Raw genomic sequence first — 18,268 nt, forward strand, 5'->3', positions numbered from 1 at the left:
ATATCTATTTGCCTGGTCAAGAGTAGAGCTGCTTTAATTTTGTTCTGTTTTATTCGGGCTGTGAAAAATTGCTGAAATACCCCGAATCATTATTATTTGAAGCATTTATACTGTACTACATTTACCGTATTACGCTGAATTTTCAAATAATTTACTTTTTTGAACTATAATAGAAAAACAATTATTTCGTTAAATTGTCGAAGTAACAATGACAGCACCCGCTGATGAAACAAACAAAACAATTACAACCCACACGAGTCACACAAATAATATATTCTAAATTTCTAAATTGTCCAGATTTCAAATTTTTAGTTTTCTTTTGAAGAGCCAACGGGAAAATAAAGATGCTTCAAGTTAACAATGGAGGTGTTCGTTGTGGAAGCTTCAGATCTCAGTTTGAAGAAAACTTTGTCCTCTTTCTCGTCGCAGAATGTTTGGATGATTGACATGGTGTTGAAATCTTCTATCTGAAACTGGTTGTGCGGTTGTTAACAGGGTAAATAGGTACAATACTGACCGGCTGTGAGAGGGCTATTACTATTAGCCAGCTATCAGTTATAGCTACATTGCCAGATTCGCATCAACATGCATCGAAATCTTGGTTGAAATAAAATCAGGGCCTAGTTTTTCTATTAAAGCCATTACAACTCTGGGTCTGGCAAGAAGCTCGATAAGTATCGTCAACGAGCAAGGAAGCAGGCAATACGCATTATTGTGACCATATTCAAAGCGAGACTGTTTCTAAACGTATTATATGTGGCTATTAGTATTTACTCGTCTTATTTAATGAAATATATTACGATGTTGTTAATACTTGATAAAATATTTCATGACCTTACTAAGACACTTACCAGTGTCTTTACAAGGAAGGATTGTGATAGTCTGATCTCCTTGCAGTAACTGGTACTGTAAGATGTTATCCGATAGGGAGTAGTCCAGATCCCAGCTTGTAGCAGAGCAGAGAGACGGGCAAGTTTAGCTACACACAGATATTTGGTGTTGTTCATGTGTTTCATCCAATCTATGTCGTACGGATATACTTTACCTGCAACATTTCACAACCATGAGCAATAAGTTTGACAGTTAGTCTCAAGAGGTAATCCACCGAGGCGTGCAGTGCGAACTGTGTAGTGTGAACTGTGCAGTGTGATGGGTGCACCGCCTCTTTATATAATATAATGTCTTTAGTCTTACCGCCACCGTGGTACCCACTCATTTCATTATTTCACATTTTCAAGTTGCAGAATCGGCCGGAGATATGATCATCAGATAATTTACCTCATACCGTTTCTTTGAATAAAGTTAGTGCTCTCAAACCCCGATCAATATACTCCTGATAAATATCTACTTTCAAAGCACCCTTAATAATGAAATTAAAGCAGGCCATTCCTTTAATTGTAATGGGCTCATTTTGCGCTTATCTTTTATCACTTTTTAACAATTGTTTAAAAGTTTAAATGCTAATTTCGTCGTTCGTTCAATCTTTATTCTGCAACCCCGTACGTCTAAAAAAGTGTAAGTAGTGCGTAATCATGACTTCCTCTGTTATTGCTGGATCATCTATTAACATGAAGCCGACATGTTTTAATATAGTCATAGATGGTGTCCAATATTTGTTGGCGTACATTGGGGAAATAACTTGAATCTTCAAATGAACAAGATCCAAAAACACATGAATTTTATTTCAACAAAACTTACTTTCAAAGTAAAAGACACCCTGCTCTCCGGTCCTTGTTTTCGTAAAGAATCTTGAAATACAGCACCACACAGCCCGTCCATAGAAGACGTAGTCAAATTGCCTGGCAAGTCCTGAAATTGAAATGCTGATAAAGGTGGTACGCATTAATGAGTTGGATTGATATGCACTACTATACATGATTAATAAATAATAAATATACATGATATTTGGAAAATTCACAAATTTTAACGTATTTGAATATTAAATAATGGCATCAGCACCAAAAAAGTTTTCTTTCGAAAGTGCAGAAGTCATCGGATTCTCGGAATTAAAATATATTGTACGTTGGTTTTCCATTCTTACCACTGATCTAGCCTAGATAAATGCCGAAAAATAGCAATTTAATCAATGGAAGAACATTTATCAGTAAATAAATGGTCGAGTTGCCACGTGTTACTATAACCGAGTATAATAAAGCATGAAGTAAGCAATAAGTATTACAAGTAACGACAAAGGAACCTTTGTTGTGGCCGAGCTGTGTTATTCTTCGGAAACACAGCTCGGCCACAACAAAGGAGGCCATGCATAATATAATCATGAGATACTGGTATAACACACGTACTGCAGTTCATGATAATAAGATATTCATTTCTTGGAATTGCAATTCCAAGAAATTAAATTCTTATTATCATATTCATGTATACGATTTTCTTGATGTTTCTTGTCCTATATAGTATATATTGTAGCTACTATATATAGCTATTATATATGTGGCATAGGATTGTTATGATAATTTTCAACTCGGCCCGTTTCTAACAACACTATGACATAGTGTATAGAGTATAGAAAATAGACCCTGTATACGAATACAGTATTACTGTATAGTAAGAATAGAACTTTATAGTTTCTATCATTGAACCAACTTTCCTGGCTGGCCATACTATTCAATATTCATTCTGTAATGCCGATAAATGACCATGATACTAGCATGCTGTAAATTAATTTCATGTTGATAGATTTATCTTTCTATAACTACAGAAAATGTTTGAACTTTGATTAATAAATATTGAAAAATAACGTACCAACTAGATAAAAGGGGACGGCAGCCCATGTGAGGCTGATACAAGGGAGAACTGTGAAGACGAGATGGTAAAGAAGCTGAAACCCACCCAAAATATGGGTCAAAGAGGACAAGAGTGAGAAAAACACAACCTGTGAAGCTATGTCATGGCGAAAACGCATTTTGTACAACTATACAACCAGAGTGAGCTTATTTGTGTTGCACACAGATAGGTTATATACAGAAAACAAAAGGGATCGAGGCTGCATACAAGTGTAAAGTGCACAATACAGCTCTTATATTCAGTGTACTTCTAGGAGTGTGTATTCATTAAGATCTTTTGTTTGGTAACTTTACTTGACGAGCAGACAATATACTAATGTAAGTACCAAACTACTCACCACGTTATCTCATGGCTGTCACTTTTACATTATCTCCACACATTTAACTCCGGCATTCAGCGGGGATGCTATACCCAGAGGCAGGCAAACCGTCTTCATTTCATCCTTTTGTGGCCCACCTTTAAAAAAATACCAAACTGAGAGGTTGTCTGTGTAGAGAATTGGGTAGCGTATAAAAACTAAAAGCAGGTATTTCATTTATGTGTTAAGGTATAGATGGTTATTGGTTGAGTGATGCTGTCCCTTTTGGTCCACGTTCGTATTGCTTCAGTCGTGATACGTTCGGGGCTAAAACAAAATATACATAAGGAATAAAGTAATAAACCGAAAATTCCGATTTAGATTATTTTATAGTAAGCACGGTATTTCGTTTATATGATAGTTTTTATTTACGTACAAGGTTTTTTTGCATAAATTGGTCGTTGCACGGGCGAAATGGTTAGCTTAAATTTATGACCCCAACGGCCACGGGTCACTCATATAACGACTATTTTATTTACCTCGTGATTCATTGGCCTTCCTTTATTCACGATATTTTGTTAAATTATACATTTATTTATTTAATAGCCTATAAGTGCTGACAAAACTAAATTTATGTAAAAATTTCTACCGGTAAAAAGTTAAAATTAAAAATTCACTAGCCTGGGTTCTAAAGTCTAGCGCAAAATTAGTTTCATAGCATAGCGGTAAGGACAAAATACATTTTGACTTTCAAACTTTAAAAGTGCAACATCAAGTTTTTAATTTTTGAACATAATAAGCTTGGCTTTAGTGGGAGCGAATAAGCTGATAAAGAACCGAAATTCACAAAAATTATATCAAGAACATCCCCAGGTACCACAGGGTTGCCACACCCCAGAGGTAGGCAGAGCATCTCAATGCTATCCTCTCGTGGGCTTTCTTGGCCCAACCTCTCAAAAAAAAAGAAAGAAAAAAGTACCAACAAAATTTGGCACATTATTCGTGAAATCCAATAACGTGGCAATAACAATACTTAGAGGCTGGGGCCAGCTTATACATAAAGTCCGCTGGTAATTTTGGCCGTCCAGACTCCAGTAGTGGGCCGATAAGGTACTAAGGTAATTCGATAGAACATGACAACATTAACAAAGAAATAAGGTGAATATTTCTAAATATTCCCAACTTATCGGATGAATACGCCAAGAAACCAGTTCTGAGAGCACGTGGGCGGCACTTTGCTTATCACGTGGGCGGTACTCCTGCCAGTCATATATCCCAGCTCATTACTTCATTATACTTATATACTCCTCAGAAAAATTGACTGAAAATATTTTAACTTGAAGTGCAGTGCTCGTCTAGACTAAGTTCAGACAGTGGGAGCTTTACTAGCAGCTCTAACAGGGGGTACAGTTGTTGTAAATCTGAGAAGGTAAAGCTCGGGTGATATACGCGTACATATGTAACACTAAACCGGCCGATAAAGCATGAATGATATATACTCTTGCCCAAACTTATCATTCACTTCTACAAACCTGCCATTAAAATTCGTTCACTTTCGTATGTTTGAAATCTTTTTAGTTTGAGCTTGGATTAGCGGTGGAATTCCAGGGAATTTGGTGTGGTCTTAGGGCCTTTCTGTACGGTTGCTTGGTCATCAACCTAGGTCATATAGTAAATTCTTCGACTCAGTAAGTACTGCTATAGGATAGGTTCAGAAAAATAAAATTTCATTTTTATTTCTATTAATACTCAACCATGAATATTGGTCATATTATGCGGTTTTTGTGCTGTCATAATGATTTCTAAACACAGTACTAGGTACATTACATAATAAGGGCGTTTGTAAACGCGCTTAATCACTCAGATCATTTATGATGAGGTGCTAATTGATTTTGATAATGTAACCCGATCTGGTGAGTCTCAAAATTCAAGTGTGAATACCCACCTCCTTTCAGTTTTTGTGACGCCCAAGGCAACCCTTGCAACACTACAACCTTCCTGACGACTAATCTATTTCAGCAGTCTTGTACAAGGTAAGGAATATAACACTGTCAGATATAGCTTATGTAAGGGTATAGTAATCTAAATTTAGCCTAAAATGGGCTTTTTATGATTTTCAAAACTTTAATTATTTTTTCCACTTTAATTATTTCGGTTGGGAAATTACTAATATTTTGATACCTTATATTTCTGATATTATTTTTTGTTTTGAACTTGTTGTTTTAACTAACGATTTTACAATAATTATTATTAATTGTCAGTTTAGGGACATAAATCCGACTTTCCAAACTCTAATTCTGGCCATCAGAGATTTATTCAAGAAATTTATTAACTTTAGAGTATTTAATAATTGTGCTAGGATCGTGTCCGGACAGCAAATCCTTCGTCTTTTCTTATGTTAGCAACCGTTCATCTAGCTTTAGTGTCCATAATTGTAAAAAGGAAGAATTGTTTTGTGTGGTTTACCACTTTGTCAGGTGTCAGGACTCAGGCATGAGCTGTTTTAGAAGGTCTCCAAGAACAGGTTGAAGGACTTCATTATAAATTATTGATTAATTTCTCTTGGCAAAAGATTCCATAGCTTTGTGGCTTTTATCCCAATTAATGAGTTATCATGATGATTTACAACGGACCTCCGGACTTTGGTACATTTTTTTAACTTGTTAACTTATCAGGGCGATACGCCAGTATTGACACCATACAATCGACGCTTCTCAGTTCTTCGCTCATCCCTTTTTAATATTTTCCATTCAATATTCGCCCCTCGACTCTCTCACTCTCAGACGTAATTATCAGCCAAAACGATATAAAGTGCCGATGAAATCGTTGGATTCCATTGATTTTTTTCCTGAGCACGATAAAATATCAAACTTTATTTGTGCTAATTTTCAAGTCAACTAATCAGTGGACACTCATCGCACTAAGAACTCCTCGAAACGACGTCTCCCGTTATTTGTTTGTCAGGCTAGTCTTTTGATTGCTGGTTGTTTAGGGTTGTTTACTAATACTAGTTTCTCAAAATGGAGAGTTATCTGATTGTTGATCTAGTTGAGAAAATTTTCAAGCCGTCACCTTCACATTCCCTACTGTAGAGCAAACCAACAAACATAAAAGATTTACTGGGCTATGCCATTTTCAGTCCTCAGTCTTGCACTGCGTTTTAGTGGTAATTTCAATACGGAGTGGACGATTTAATTCGCTAAGTGGCTGAAATGGGAGCCGCCAGTGAAAGGCTCTTTACACTAGTTTGCCGGTTCCATGAAAGCATGAAGATCATATATCGGGCGAAATCTTTTTACGATCTTAGTCATAATAACAGTCTTTACATTTCAGCTGTTGTACCGGCTGGGAGGGTAACGTATGTTCAACAGGTGAGCAACTACAGTTCCAGAGTCTATAATTAAACTAAAAGTAAAATATTCGACCATTACAACAATTAAACTATTTTAAATTTCTAGTTAAGATATAAAACAGTAATTGCGTATGATTATAACTGTTTTTTCTCCAATATTAATACTTAATATTCAACACGTTCTCCCCCAGATAAAGATGAATGTAACGAGGTAGATGCACCTTGTCCAGGATACTGTATTAACCTACCTGGCTCTTTTAGGTGCGTACTTTTTTAAATTTTACAATTCACCCATCATTATCTACCCTTATAATACATGTATCACCCATAATTTTCTACCATTACAAATTATTTGGTTGAACTAAAAAATTTAACACCCACTTTATTTTTTTTAAACCTCGATCACCCGCTTATACGTTTATAAATATAATTGCCGCATTTACAACTGCATCATTCCTATTTTGGCCTAATTCATTCTCGTACATAGTCACATTAATTATCAATTTTCCACACGTAACCTGCGTTTTGTCAAGCCAGATGCAAACCGGTTTGCTTTATTAGGAAGGAACATCGTCGAACACTGAAATAAGCTTAAAGTAGAGAAAACTTGGCTGATAAGAGAATATGTGCTTGTGTGTCCTAGGTTCTTAACAATTTGTATGCGTGATGTTAGTTTTTCGGCATTATTGAATAGCCTTATCGGTCACAACCTTTACTTTTATCATACGAGGGGACCTTTTGCGCTAGTATCCTAAAATGATAAAGTAGGCAAAATACCCCAGCAATCACTATTAGATTGCTAGTTCATAGGAATCTTCATGGCTGTTTCACACGAGAGACGTGACTCAGAACCGTATGCCGATACCACTTCATGGATACGGTTCATAGGAACCACAGTTCACATTGTAATCTAATTTCTATCTGCAGGTGTGGTTGTCCAGATACGACCCAAATATCAGCTGATGGACGGCAATGTGTGAACCTCTGCGTTCTGGTGAGATCAGACTCTCATTCAATATTTAACCTTTCCAGTGACTTTTGAACTAATTCACCAAGTACGCGTATGGAAAGTTTTGTCCCTGGGAGGTTCAAGATAAGAGAGTAGGGATAGTTAACCCTGGGTACCATATCAGGCTCAGTGCGAACAACGTTGTGAGATTGTCAATGTTACTGCAGAATGCCACTGTTTCAGTGGTTACTCCTTGGATCAAAACGGGATCAACTGCACTGGTAAGATGATGTGTGAATATGAATGTTTTTGAATCCTCTTTTACCATCACACGTTATAAAGTATTTGTTGATACAGCTGTTACAGGATCAAAGTTTTTAAAGCTACAATACCTCCAACCAGTAATTTCCCCGGAACATAAGACCCTGCCCCCTCCAGACAGAATTACTAATAACAATCGCGGGTACACACTACACAAGTAGCTAAAGTATTTAACCTTTTGCTGTATCAGATCTCTATATCCCATCCAATAAAGCAAGAATAATGAATCTTCAACTCTAACTCCAGTCAACACAGCATTTGCCTTCACCGATATTTTGCTGCACCAGATATTTTGCTGCACCAGATATTTTGCTGCACCAGATATTTTGCTGCACCAGATGCCAAACAAAGTCGCGTGCCAACACATATGTAAAATATTACAGCGATGGAATAATCAATATTTTGGGCCTAAACATGTCAGTGGTGACGAGATAAGGCACCCCATGAGAGATAGTAGACATTTGAAGCCCACATTCCTAGCTGATATGAAAAATGAAATTGAACTTTGCCCTGTATATCTGAGTATCTGTGGTCTTAAACATCCGGGAAACACCATCTCTTCCTGGACCCTTCGAGAAGTACTGACTCCAAAACTTAACCTCGGAACTCGTGATCGAACTACCTTATTATGTATGCCAAGAAGCTGTGAGGGGTGCTTGACATACGATACATTTGGAATATTCTCCCTTATCACGGTCCTGGCCACCTGCTCTGATTATAAAAAGGGAGACCGCCACAGGTAGACACGTGAATACGTGGGGCTCGTTAAGCTACCAGTAGTACTTCAGGGCAGGGGCTCTTATTATTGTGACGTCGTGTTTATCTTACTGACGCCATAAAGTATAATCAGACTATTGCCCTTTGTAATTGTGACGTTATGAGTATGGGCTTTTATGGAAACTAATAAAAATATATTTTTCGGTTCTATTCTCTACTAGGGACCAATATTATCATGACGTCACTATTATCTTTCTGACGCCATAACGGGAATACCTGTGCTGTGCCGTGGCCGCTCCGTGAAATGAAATCAGACTATTGTTTCTTATAATTATGACGTTATAAATATGCTATTGTAATAATTATACAAACAAATGAACATAAAGTCTAGTACCGACTAGAACCGACGACTTCTTCAGACATTGACGAGTGTGTGACTAACGTTGCAATCTGCGCGGACCACTCCCACTCACACTGCGAGAACACGATAGGGAATTATACCTGTAAATGTGACACTGGGTACACGGAAAACGGTACTGTCTCTGATTGGACATGTCACGGTGAGTTCTCAAAAAGAAGTAACAGAGGATGAAATATTTTCTTAACTTCTCACCAAGTTTTTTAATAAATTAACCAGATTAACACTGCAATAGCATGGATTGTAATAAAGCATTTAAAACAATAAACACGGAACTACCATTCTCTTAGTACCCATACCTCCCGCTCAGATATTGACGAATGTACAAATGGAGTAGCTCTCTGTACGGACACGTGCACAAACACACCTGGAGGGTACACGTGCTCCTGCCCTCAGGGCTTCTATCTCCGTAACAACCACACTTGTCAAGATATAGACGAGTGTGCGAGCAACACTACTTGTCCTCTTACTGCTATTTGTACGAATACTCCCGGAAGGTTAGATCACACATTTGTTCGGAATTATCTTTTATCAAAAACAGAAGATGGATTGATAAACTGATAAAAGTTCCTTTTTTTTTTTCAAGAAGTTGGTTCACGCGTTCATAATTAGGGTGGACTCAGGACTGGATCTGAAGTGTTACAATGATGTCATGGGGAGCCCTAAAATATTTTGGTACTTGGTATTTGGTAACTTGGTACTCTCTTCGAAATGAAATTCGTAAGAAAGTTAAAAAATGTTGGTACTTGGTACTTTCCTCTAAATGAAATTCGTAAGAAAGCTAACTGTATTTACTTCAGCTTCAACTGCTCCTGCCCGAGTGGTTTCGTGTACAACGTAGTGAACAACACGTGTGATAATATAGACGAATGCGTGACCCCCGGAGTTTGTGTCAATGGCGATTGTCAGGATACACAAGGGAGTTTCCAGTGCAACTGTCATTCTGGATTCGGGTTTTTCAACAAAACGTGAGCAATAATTATCGTGTTCATTGTTCACCTCGTTAAGATAAGAAAAGACTGATCGTTATCGACAAATCATTTACAACTACAGCGACAAACATATTAATCTTTAAGTACGGAAATGACATAGCCACGTGTTAAAAACATTTGTATTTAGTATTTACGAAAGTGGATCATTGCTTCAAAACTAAGAAATCAAACAGCACCTTATCCGTAGTTTCTGCAAAGACATAAACGAGTGCAACATAAAGCCAGCCCTATGCCCCATGGGCTGTGTTAACACAATCGGAGGGTACCATTGCACGTGTTCGTTTGGCTGGCTGGCTAACATGACAACACACACGTGCGAGAAACAACCCTGGAACACTTGTCAGCAGATATGTCAGTACGACCCCAACGTAAGTATTAGTAATATAAAACCCTAAAAAGTCCTCCTCCTCTCTGAATCGCATGCCATTCCACCGTGCGGCCATTTCGATTAAAATTTGCTGATAAAAAATTTGTAAATAACAAAAAGATTTTTTTAAAAGAAAAAAAATGTAAAAACATTTACTGTTCTTTTGTTAAACTTCATTTATTTACTGTCAACTTTCGGCAGGACCATAATAAATGCATCTGTAAGTGCAGCAGAGGGTTCGAGGCTGACCCTTTGAACAGTAGACAATGTATTGATATTGACGAATGTGTGACACAGCCGAACATTTGTCCAAACGGGAGGAAATGCATCAACACAGTGGGAGGCTATCACTGTGACTGTCTACCTGGTTATATAAACGATTGGACTAACTCTGGAGCTTGCATAGGTGTGAGAACTTACATTTTTCACTAAGAATCCCGTTTAGGTTGTCAAAAGAGCTGTTCAACCAATTTTTATTTACCGATAGAAAAACTTTAATGTCATGTGGCAAGTCTTGATTGAAGTAGTGACTGCTTTTATCAATAAAAGCGCAATATTTCCTCAGATAAAAATGAATGTGAAGAGCCGCACATTCTTGACCAGTGTCTCAAAAGGAAGAACAGAACTTGTATCAACACCATAGGATCCTACAACTGCTCTTGCAAGTAAGCCTATCGTCTTGTTCGAACCAAAATTGTTCATTTAAGATGGCCACCTAGTGTGTTGGAAACGCGCAGATGCAGGTTTAAAGACATTTAAGTTTAACATCACAATCATAATCTGCGTGCCCTTTGGGGAAAAATATTTAACTTATTTCAATAATATATTACTTTTGAGTAAATATTGGCTGGTACTACGGACTAGTCCCCCAATTAATCAACAAAATTAGTACATGGACAATCACCACGGTAGGAATTTGCCTTTCACTAATTCATAGGAAAGATATCAAATGTTTTGTTCTCAGAGAAGGATTCGAGGAGGTGAGCGGGGTTTGCGCTCAGATAGACGAGTGTGAGACTGGTAGGGACGAATGTGAGTACTACTGCGAGGATAGTGATGGCAGCTACAAGTGCAGCTGTCCTCCTAATCAGAAGTTGGACAGTAATCTTCACAACTGCTCTATGATCGTAAGTTTATAGCGTGCTGGCACTGCTTTTTCAGCATCTGTTTTCTCAACAGCTTGTGAAGTTTCTTTTTCTGTATGACTAACTTCTTCTAAACTGCTCCATTCGACCATTCTCGATTCAATTTATAGTTTTAGTTTTGTAATTGAAATGTACCCTGCAGGAATGCGGAGCTCCAAAATTAAATAACTGTAATAGTTTATCAGCTAATTGTACGCAAGTTCATCTCAACTGTACAGACGATGATTTCTACTTAAACAGGTTAGTAACAAGTTATACAAACACTTTTATCAGGAGTCATATAATATTGAGTTCAATACTTTCATCTTGATCAACTGAAAATTTGTGATCTTTAAACACCACGAAAAAAACTAAGGGTGTGATTTCAGTGCCTGTCAGCTGACTTGTGATGAAGCTGGAGGATATTATTTAGATGGGCCTGGTCTGATAACCTGCACACATGCTGGTCAGTGGGACGATGAGACCAGCCGATGCTTCTGTTCCGATGAGGAGATTGTCACTCTGTCCAGAGATTGGGTTAGTCGTGTCTCTCAAGTCTCAGTTAAGCTTATACTCACGATGACTGTCATCGATATCACTGTTGGATTTAGTGAACGTTGTTAAATCAGGTTCCAAAATATCATGGTTTAAATACATGGTTGATACTGCACAGAGATAATGTGGTAAATTTTACTAATTTGATATCTCCTAGGTGAACGAGACAACAGGGACACCGGACAATATTGATATCATCATAGAAGTCCCAAAATGCAAGCCCTTCCACAACCACACCATCAAATATATAGACGGGTTGCCTCCCGCGATAAGGATCCTTCAAATGTCAGCTGACAGCAAGAAATTACTTATCAACAAAGACCTAAATGTACGAATTTATCGTTCAGTTGATTATCCTTTCGGGATTCCTTTCTTTTCTTAGCATGTTAAGAACGGGATAAAATTTCAAAGTGATGAAGTCAGAGATCGACTTAAATTTTATTCGAAAATCAACTCTATAAACCCCAGAATAACCCGGTTCATTTTCAGCAAATGGTAATCCCAAATCTCTCGACCTCTAATCCAGAGGACAAATTTTCATTTGAACTTGAGGTGACACACAGCTACGTGAACAGGACTGCTGTTCAGAAAGAGCAAGTGGTTTTGACTTTTGTCAATGTGCCTCAGGCTCCTTCTATACCGGAAGTAAAAACACCCTTCACCCTCTCGGTCAGTAAAGCCATAGCTATGAATATTTTCATTCATAGCCCCTTCACAAGCATGGGAAACTTGTTATCAATGCTTTTTATTATCGGATTACAATAAAAATTACGCCGACAATGCTGATGAATGACATATTAACTACCGATTTTCGAAATAAAATTGTATGTATCACGCAAAATCATGCGGTTAGGTCACGTAACCTTTTATTTACAGTCCATGGATAATGAGACCGACATCTCTCAAAGAATCTACGATTACAACGGTGACAAAGTCTCGTGTACCTTGGATGATTCTCTGATTGAAGTGGACTTGATCCCCACTCGTGGATACAAAAACTCTCACTCTATGGTAGGTTGATTGCACATTAATTAATACAGTGCAAGTACACAAACAAATGTTTTAATGTGCTTTTCAGTTTTACGATCACTGATCAGTTATTTTTGACGTATCCCTATTTCCAACAGTGGTTGAGAGTGAAGAACGGTACCTTTAAAGATGTTAAGGAGAGGAATAACGGGTCCTCCTCCTACAACTTTACAAAAGAGCTCTTCTGTGAGGATGACTCACCGGAGAATATGAGAAGCAGTAAAATGATTTCCATATTTTTTACCATCAACGACCCCCTTGTCGACATCAGCTCGTAAGCAACTCATTGATATTTATCTAATTCATTATAATATGAAGATTTTATTTCAAGAGCACCGTGATGCTACACTTAAGTTATTACATTATAATGTAATTCGGAAATCCGTCTTACTTTTTAATTTTATATGTACTTGCACCTTTTTTTTCACCTAGTGCCACGAGACATTTCTGGGAAATGTCTCCTAAAATCCCGGAAACACTTTTTAGCATTTTGTCCTATAAACTTGGACTTGATCCCAATTCCGCACTTTTCATATGAAGGAATTAATTTCTTACCAAAACGAAAACTCAATTACCTAAGTAACAAAGTCTAGTTTTTTGGAGATAATAAAATGTTGGTACAATTCAGGCAAACATGCTCATGTAAAATGTAGATTGTAGCAGTCACTAAAATCACTTAGCACATGGCATGATTCATTATTTGGAAATGATTAACAACAAAAGCTCAGAAAGCAAGTTTTTTAAATGTATCAAATCTTAGGATCCAAGTGCAACCAAGTAAAGCCAAGCTGGATCAGATACCAGCAGTATTCGAAGTAAAGGCATGGGGAAAATACATGGACAACTCAAATGGAAAATCAAAACGGAAGAAGTACGGAGTTGAAGGTGACGACACATCAGAAGATCCGGAGGTGGACGATATGGTGGAATCTACTACATTTGAGGTAGGTTAGTGGTTACTCAGAACAACAACTTAATGAACACGCCATCAATATTACTGAATATAGCTAATTAAGGACAAGGCTGATGGTGAAACTAATATATGTTTAATTGACACTTGCTATCTCTTATACTCATTTACATGTGATCACTTAGAGATGGATCCGATTCATCATGTGTAAATCCATGTGGGTTGCACCATCTCCGTCAGAGCGGCTTGCTTATCTGTAAGGGTTCATTTGGACACAAGCAACAACAAAAATGTAACACACGCGGGGTGACAACAGTATTGATAATAACTATCCCCATAGATTGAGCTTGAAAAGAATTACGAATACAGCGCATACTTTGAAGTAAAAGAAAGAACTCTGAAGTACATCCAAAAGTTGGAAAAACCAGGGACATACAAGTTACCCCTGCGTTTGACTGATACTCAGGACCAAAGTGGAGAAGGGAAGAAGTTTTCTGTAAACATAGAGATTGAAGAAGTGAAGACTCAGCCTGGTTAGTAACATTAGCTGTACTACGAGGGGATTTTAGGGAATTAAGGCCGACAAATTGGCTAACAGCGATTAATCTGCGAGCAGTGGTCACGTTTCCAAACCAATCACTTGCTACTCCTTAAAATCACGTGCTACTCCTTAAAATCACGTGCTACTCCTTAAATTAAAGTGTCAATTTGATTAACTTCCAATCTGAACAAGTTCAATTTCATGATAACTCCAACGAAATTACAAATTGAGTTAATAGTTCAAATCGGGTGTGTTAAGATTTTCGAATATGGTGACATAATTCTAAAATTACTTCGGAAAAAATAACAAAAATTAATTCATGTTTTCTCCAGGACAGTTATTAAATAATTTCCTCGTTTATACTAAGTTCATGATATTCATGTAAACACTTTTCTTTGCAGATGTAGGACAGATTGTGACGATTGTAAACACTTTTCTTTGCAGATGTAGGACAGATTGTGACGATTGTAAACACTTTTCTTTGCAGATGTAGGACAGATTGTGACGATTGTAAACACTTTTCTTTGCAGATGTAGGACAGATTGTGACGATTGTAAACACTTTTCTTTGCAGATGTAGGACAGATTGTGACGATTGTAAACACTTTTCTTTGCAGATGTAGGACAGATTGTGACGATTGTGGTAGTAGCTGTGGTCGTCATCGTGTTCGGTATGCTTCTCCTCATTTACAACTTCTGCAGACGACCTGCCTTCGATAAAAAGGAATCTTTTAGACTCAACCCGGTCTACGGTCAGGTAATTGTATTACCTTGATTTATAACATGTTGATGAAAACAACTCTGGAGTAGGGCATTATTTTGAAAATGTCCTTGGAAAGGCATGATATTTTATATTTTATCTCTCCAGGAGTTACAAGACTACTACGTTGATATGGAAAATCTGGAGATAGATTTTGATCGGAAACTTGGTAGCGGACATTTTGGAGTGGTAAGTGAATTTTCAAAGCATAGAGTCCGATCGGCAACAGATTTCATGTCAAATTTCCAACTTGTAACTCCCCTTTTATATTTAACATCAGGAAAGTGTATTCTGTAATCTACCCCAGGTTTACTTCGGACGAGCAACATCTCCTAAGATCTGCCAGAGAAATTTAGGTGAAGAGAAGTGGGTGGATGTGGCGGTTAAGGAATTAAAAGATACCGGTAATATGACGCAGATGGATGCTTTCCTAAAGGTTTGTTGATCGCTGATAACTATATACTACTGTTTAGATTACATAGACACCATGAAATCATGTTGAGCAATTTACAACTTTCTAATCTGGACCGTCATTTTTCTTTCATCCCTCCAGGAGGTACAAGCCCTGACCATGTTCAAACACCGTAATATTGTGTCCTTGCTCGGCATAGGAATATGTGATGGTCAACACAAGTACATCTTGATGGAGCACATGAATGAGGTAAGAGCTCCGGAATTTATCTGCGGAGTGAGGGTTTCGAGGTCAAAGTTGATGTTTTAAATGTATCTGCATTCTGCTTGTGTGTCTCTAGATAAAGGCTAATTCGAAGAAGACTAGTAGTAATTCATGACTTCTTTTTCAACCAGGGTTCTTTGAAAGATTTCCTGAAATCATTGAAAAAGAAAGAAAACAACATAATAGACCTGGAAGAGCAACACTTTATATACATGGCTGCTCAGGTAAGGAAAATTCCTAAAATATTTATAAGAATCACCAATGGCCCGTTTGGCTAACGCATCACATACGGTCTAGCTAGGGTTCAAGTACCCTTTAAGATTATTCAGCTGACGTATCACAACTCTACTCATGCCAAATTATGTTAGAATAATGATTTCATAACTTAAAATAAATGTTGGCATACATTTTGTTAATTTCATCATAACTTACAGGTAGCTGATGCTATGTGTCACATGGAGAAGATAAACGCAGTTCACAGAGATTTGGCTGCAAGAAACTGTCTCGTGAACAGCAAACTGATGGTCAAGGTGGCAGACCTTGGCTCGGCAACAAATCTCAGTACAGCATCAGGGTCGCTCACTGAGTACTACAAAGTCGGAGGGAAGCCAATACCCATGAGGTGGTCCAGTCCAGAGGTAGTCCTGATTAGTAGAATATAATTATCTAGGCTACCATAGTCCATCAGCAATAGCTTTTAACCATCTGAACTAATACCACCAAAGGAAAATAATTTATAACTATCACATAATTATGAAACAACTTGATGATTATCCTGATATTTTCAGTACTTTGTATAAAAATTAGAATAACCGTGAACATTTTCCAAAGGTATTGAGTACCGGCAAACACGGGATACCTTCAGACGTATGGTCGTTCGGAATTCTGTTTTGGGAAATTCTAACACACTGCGAGAGACCTTACAGCCATTACCAGGCTGAAACCGAGGTAAGTTGTGACTGACAGCTCCGGCTTGTCAAATTTTGATTGACCGTCTCGTGCTCATCAGAATCCGTGACAAATGAATTTAAAACCCCAGTCTTGTATCATAACCATCGATATTTCTTATATTCAATCAGGTTTTTCTCATATTTTTGAAAAATGACACTGATAAGACATTGATAATGATTCTTGATATCTGATTACCGGCCTGGAACAGTGCCAGAATATTTACTCGCTCACGAGTTGGTTTTGCTCCAGGTTTTAGATGCCATCAAAGGGGGAGAAGTCCTGTCAGTGCCTAATTCGTGTGATCCCAAGATAAGCGAGTTGATTTACTCCTGCTGGAGATACGAGTCGGAGTTCAGACCTAAGTTTTCAGATGTAAGTTAACTAAGGTGTCATGTTGATCACATCATGATAGATCTTGAATAACTAAAAGCCTTCCAAGTTTTATAGCGTTTTTATAATATATATATTTTTCGCTTAATGTGGACTGTAGACTGTAGAGCTAAACATAAAAAGTACAGATTTCTAAGTAATTTAATTATAAACCTTTATAACATGAAAAGTACAGATTTCTAAGTAATTTAATTATAAACCTTTATAACATGAAAAGGACAGATTTCTCAGTAATTTAATTATAAACCTTTATAACATGAAAAGTACAGCTTTCTAAGTAATTTAATTATAAACCTTTATAACATGAAAAGGACAGCTTTCTAAGTAATTTAATAAGCCTTTTTAATTTTATCTTGAAGTTTGAACATTGAGCCAAGTACAATCGGATCTCATGACAATGTAATTGTTTCAAATTTCAGATATTTGAGAAACTGACAGCCATTCTTACGAAAGTATACGAAGTTGCTTATTGTGAGCAAAAGGACCAACTTGAGGTGGACATTGGAATCTTATAGTATCTGATTCATGTTGCACTAGTTATCAAGAGATCAATCTAAGACTTCAGATTCGCCAAGAAGAGAACTGGGTTCTTTTTCAATTGTCATTCATTAAATGGCGTAGACCGAAGCGCTAGCTACCCGACCAATCCTTCTTAGCTTCAGCAAGTAGCTGATATCAAATAAAACGAAATAGGAGGAACATCAAAATAAATCAAATTAAAGAGAGGAACATCAAAGCAAAGAACTTTTAGCCTTGGACTATACGATCACCTGGTCCTTCAATGTCACTGAACGACTTAATCAACAACTCTATATAATATGTGAAATTCTATCGTTATTAATATTAATGGTTCAACATTTTCTGTGTCTTTAACAATCATACGCGATACTTTGATAATCAAGGAGCAAAATAAAACGCTCTGAGGAACTAATTTGATTTGACGAAACAACCGATTAAATTTAAATTTTGCACAAGGCGCAGTTGATATTTGTGATTACTCAACCGAACGAGGATGTAATAAGATTTGACTGAATCAGGAAATATTGGAGAGATATTATCGGTAGTGGATATTACCTAATATAATAAATGTAAACTTTGAGCTTTTTAAGCAATTACT

The 18,268-nt window shown here is 37.3% G+C and overlaps 1 protein-coding gene and 1 long non-coding RNA gene across 2 annotated transcripts; one reads left to right on the plus strand and one right to left on the minus strand.

The window, feature by feature from the left end:
• Nucleotides 1-210: 210 nt before the first annotated feature.
• On the minus strand, nucleotides 211-2,992 carry LOC134811500 (uncharacterized). Its single transcript, XR_010159820.1, has 4 exons — nucleotides 2,761-2,992; nucleotides 1,699-1,809; nucleotides 852-1,045; nucleotides 211-473 (listed from the first exon to the last, which is right to left on the minus strand). It is a non-coding gene; the product is annotated as an uncharacterized LOC134811500 (long non-coding RNA).
• A 4,246-nt stretch (nucleotides 2,993-7,238) lies between these two features.
• LOC134811159 (uncharacterized) lies at nucleotides 7,239-17,763 on the plus strand. Its single transcript, XM_063817897.1, has 26 exons — nucleotides 7,239-7,446; nucleotides 7,586-7,682; nucleotides 8,859-8,999; nucleotides 9,168-9,354; nucleotides 9,658-9,825; nucleotides 10,037-10,217; nucleotides 10,418-10,622; nucleotides 10,782-10,881; nucleotides 11,181-11,343; nucleotides 11,504-11,601; nucleotides 11,730-11,877; nucleotides 12,053-12,223; nucleotides 12,385-12,564; nucleotides 12,772-12,906; nucleotides 13,023-13,198; nucleotides 13,685-13,868; nucleotides 14,175-14,367; nucleotides 14,992-15,131; nucleotides 15,243-15,323; nucleotides 15,442-15,570; nucleotides 15,688-15,795; nucleotides 15,942-16,034; nucleotides 16,245-16,448; nucleotides 16,642-16,758; nucleotides 17,011-17,133; nucleotides 17,571-17,763. The coding sequence occupies exons 1-26, from the start codon at nucleotides 7,324-7,326 to the stop codon at nucleotides 17,664-17,666; spliced, it is 3,741 nt and encodes a 1,246-aa protein (XP_063673967.1). The 5' UTR covers nucleotides 7,239-7,323; the 3' UTR covers nucleotides 17,667-17,763.
• The last annotated feature ends 505 nt before the right edge of the window (nucleotides 17,764-18,268 follow it).

The sequence above is a fragment of the Bolinopsis microptera genome, chromosome 2 (genome assembly GCF_026151205.1).
Source record: "Bolinopsis microptera isolate Bmic1 chromosome 2, MBARI_Bmic_1.0, whole genome shotgun sequence".
Lineage (NCBI taxonomy): Eukaryota > Metazoa > Ctenophora > Tentaculata > Lobata > Bolinopsidae > Bolinopsis > Bolinopsis microptera.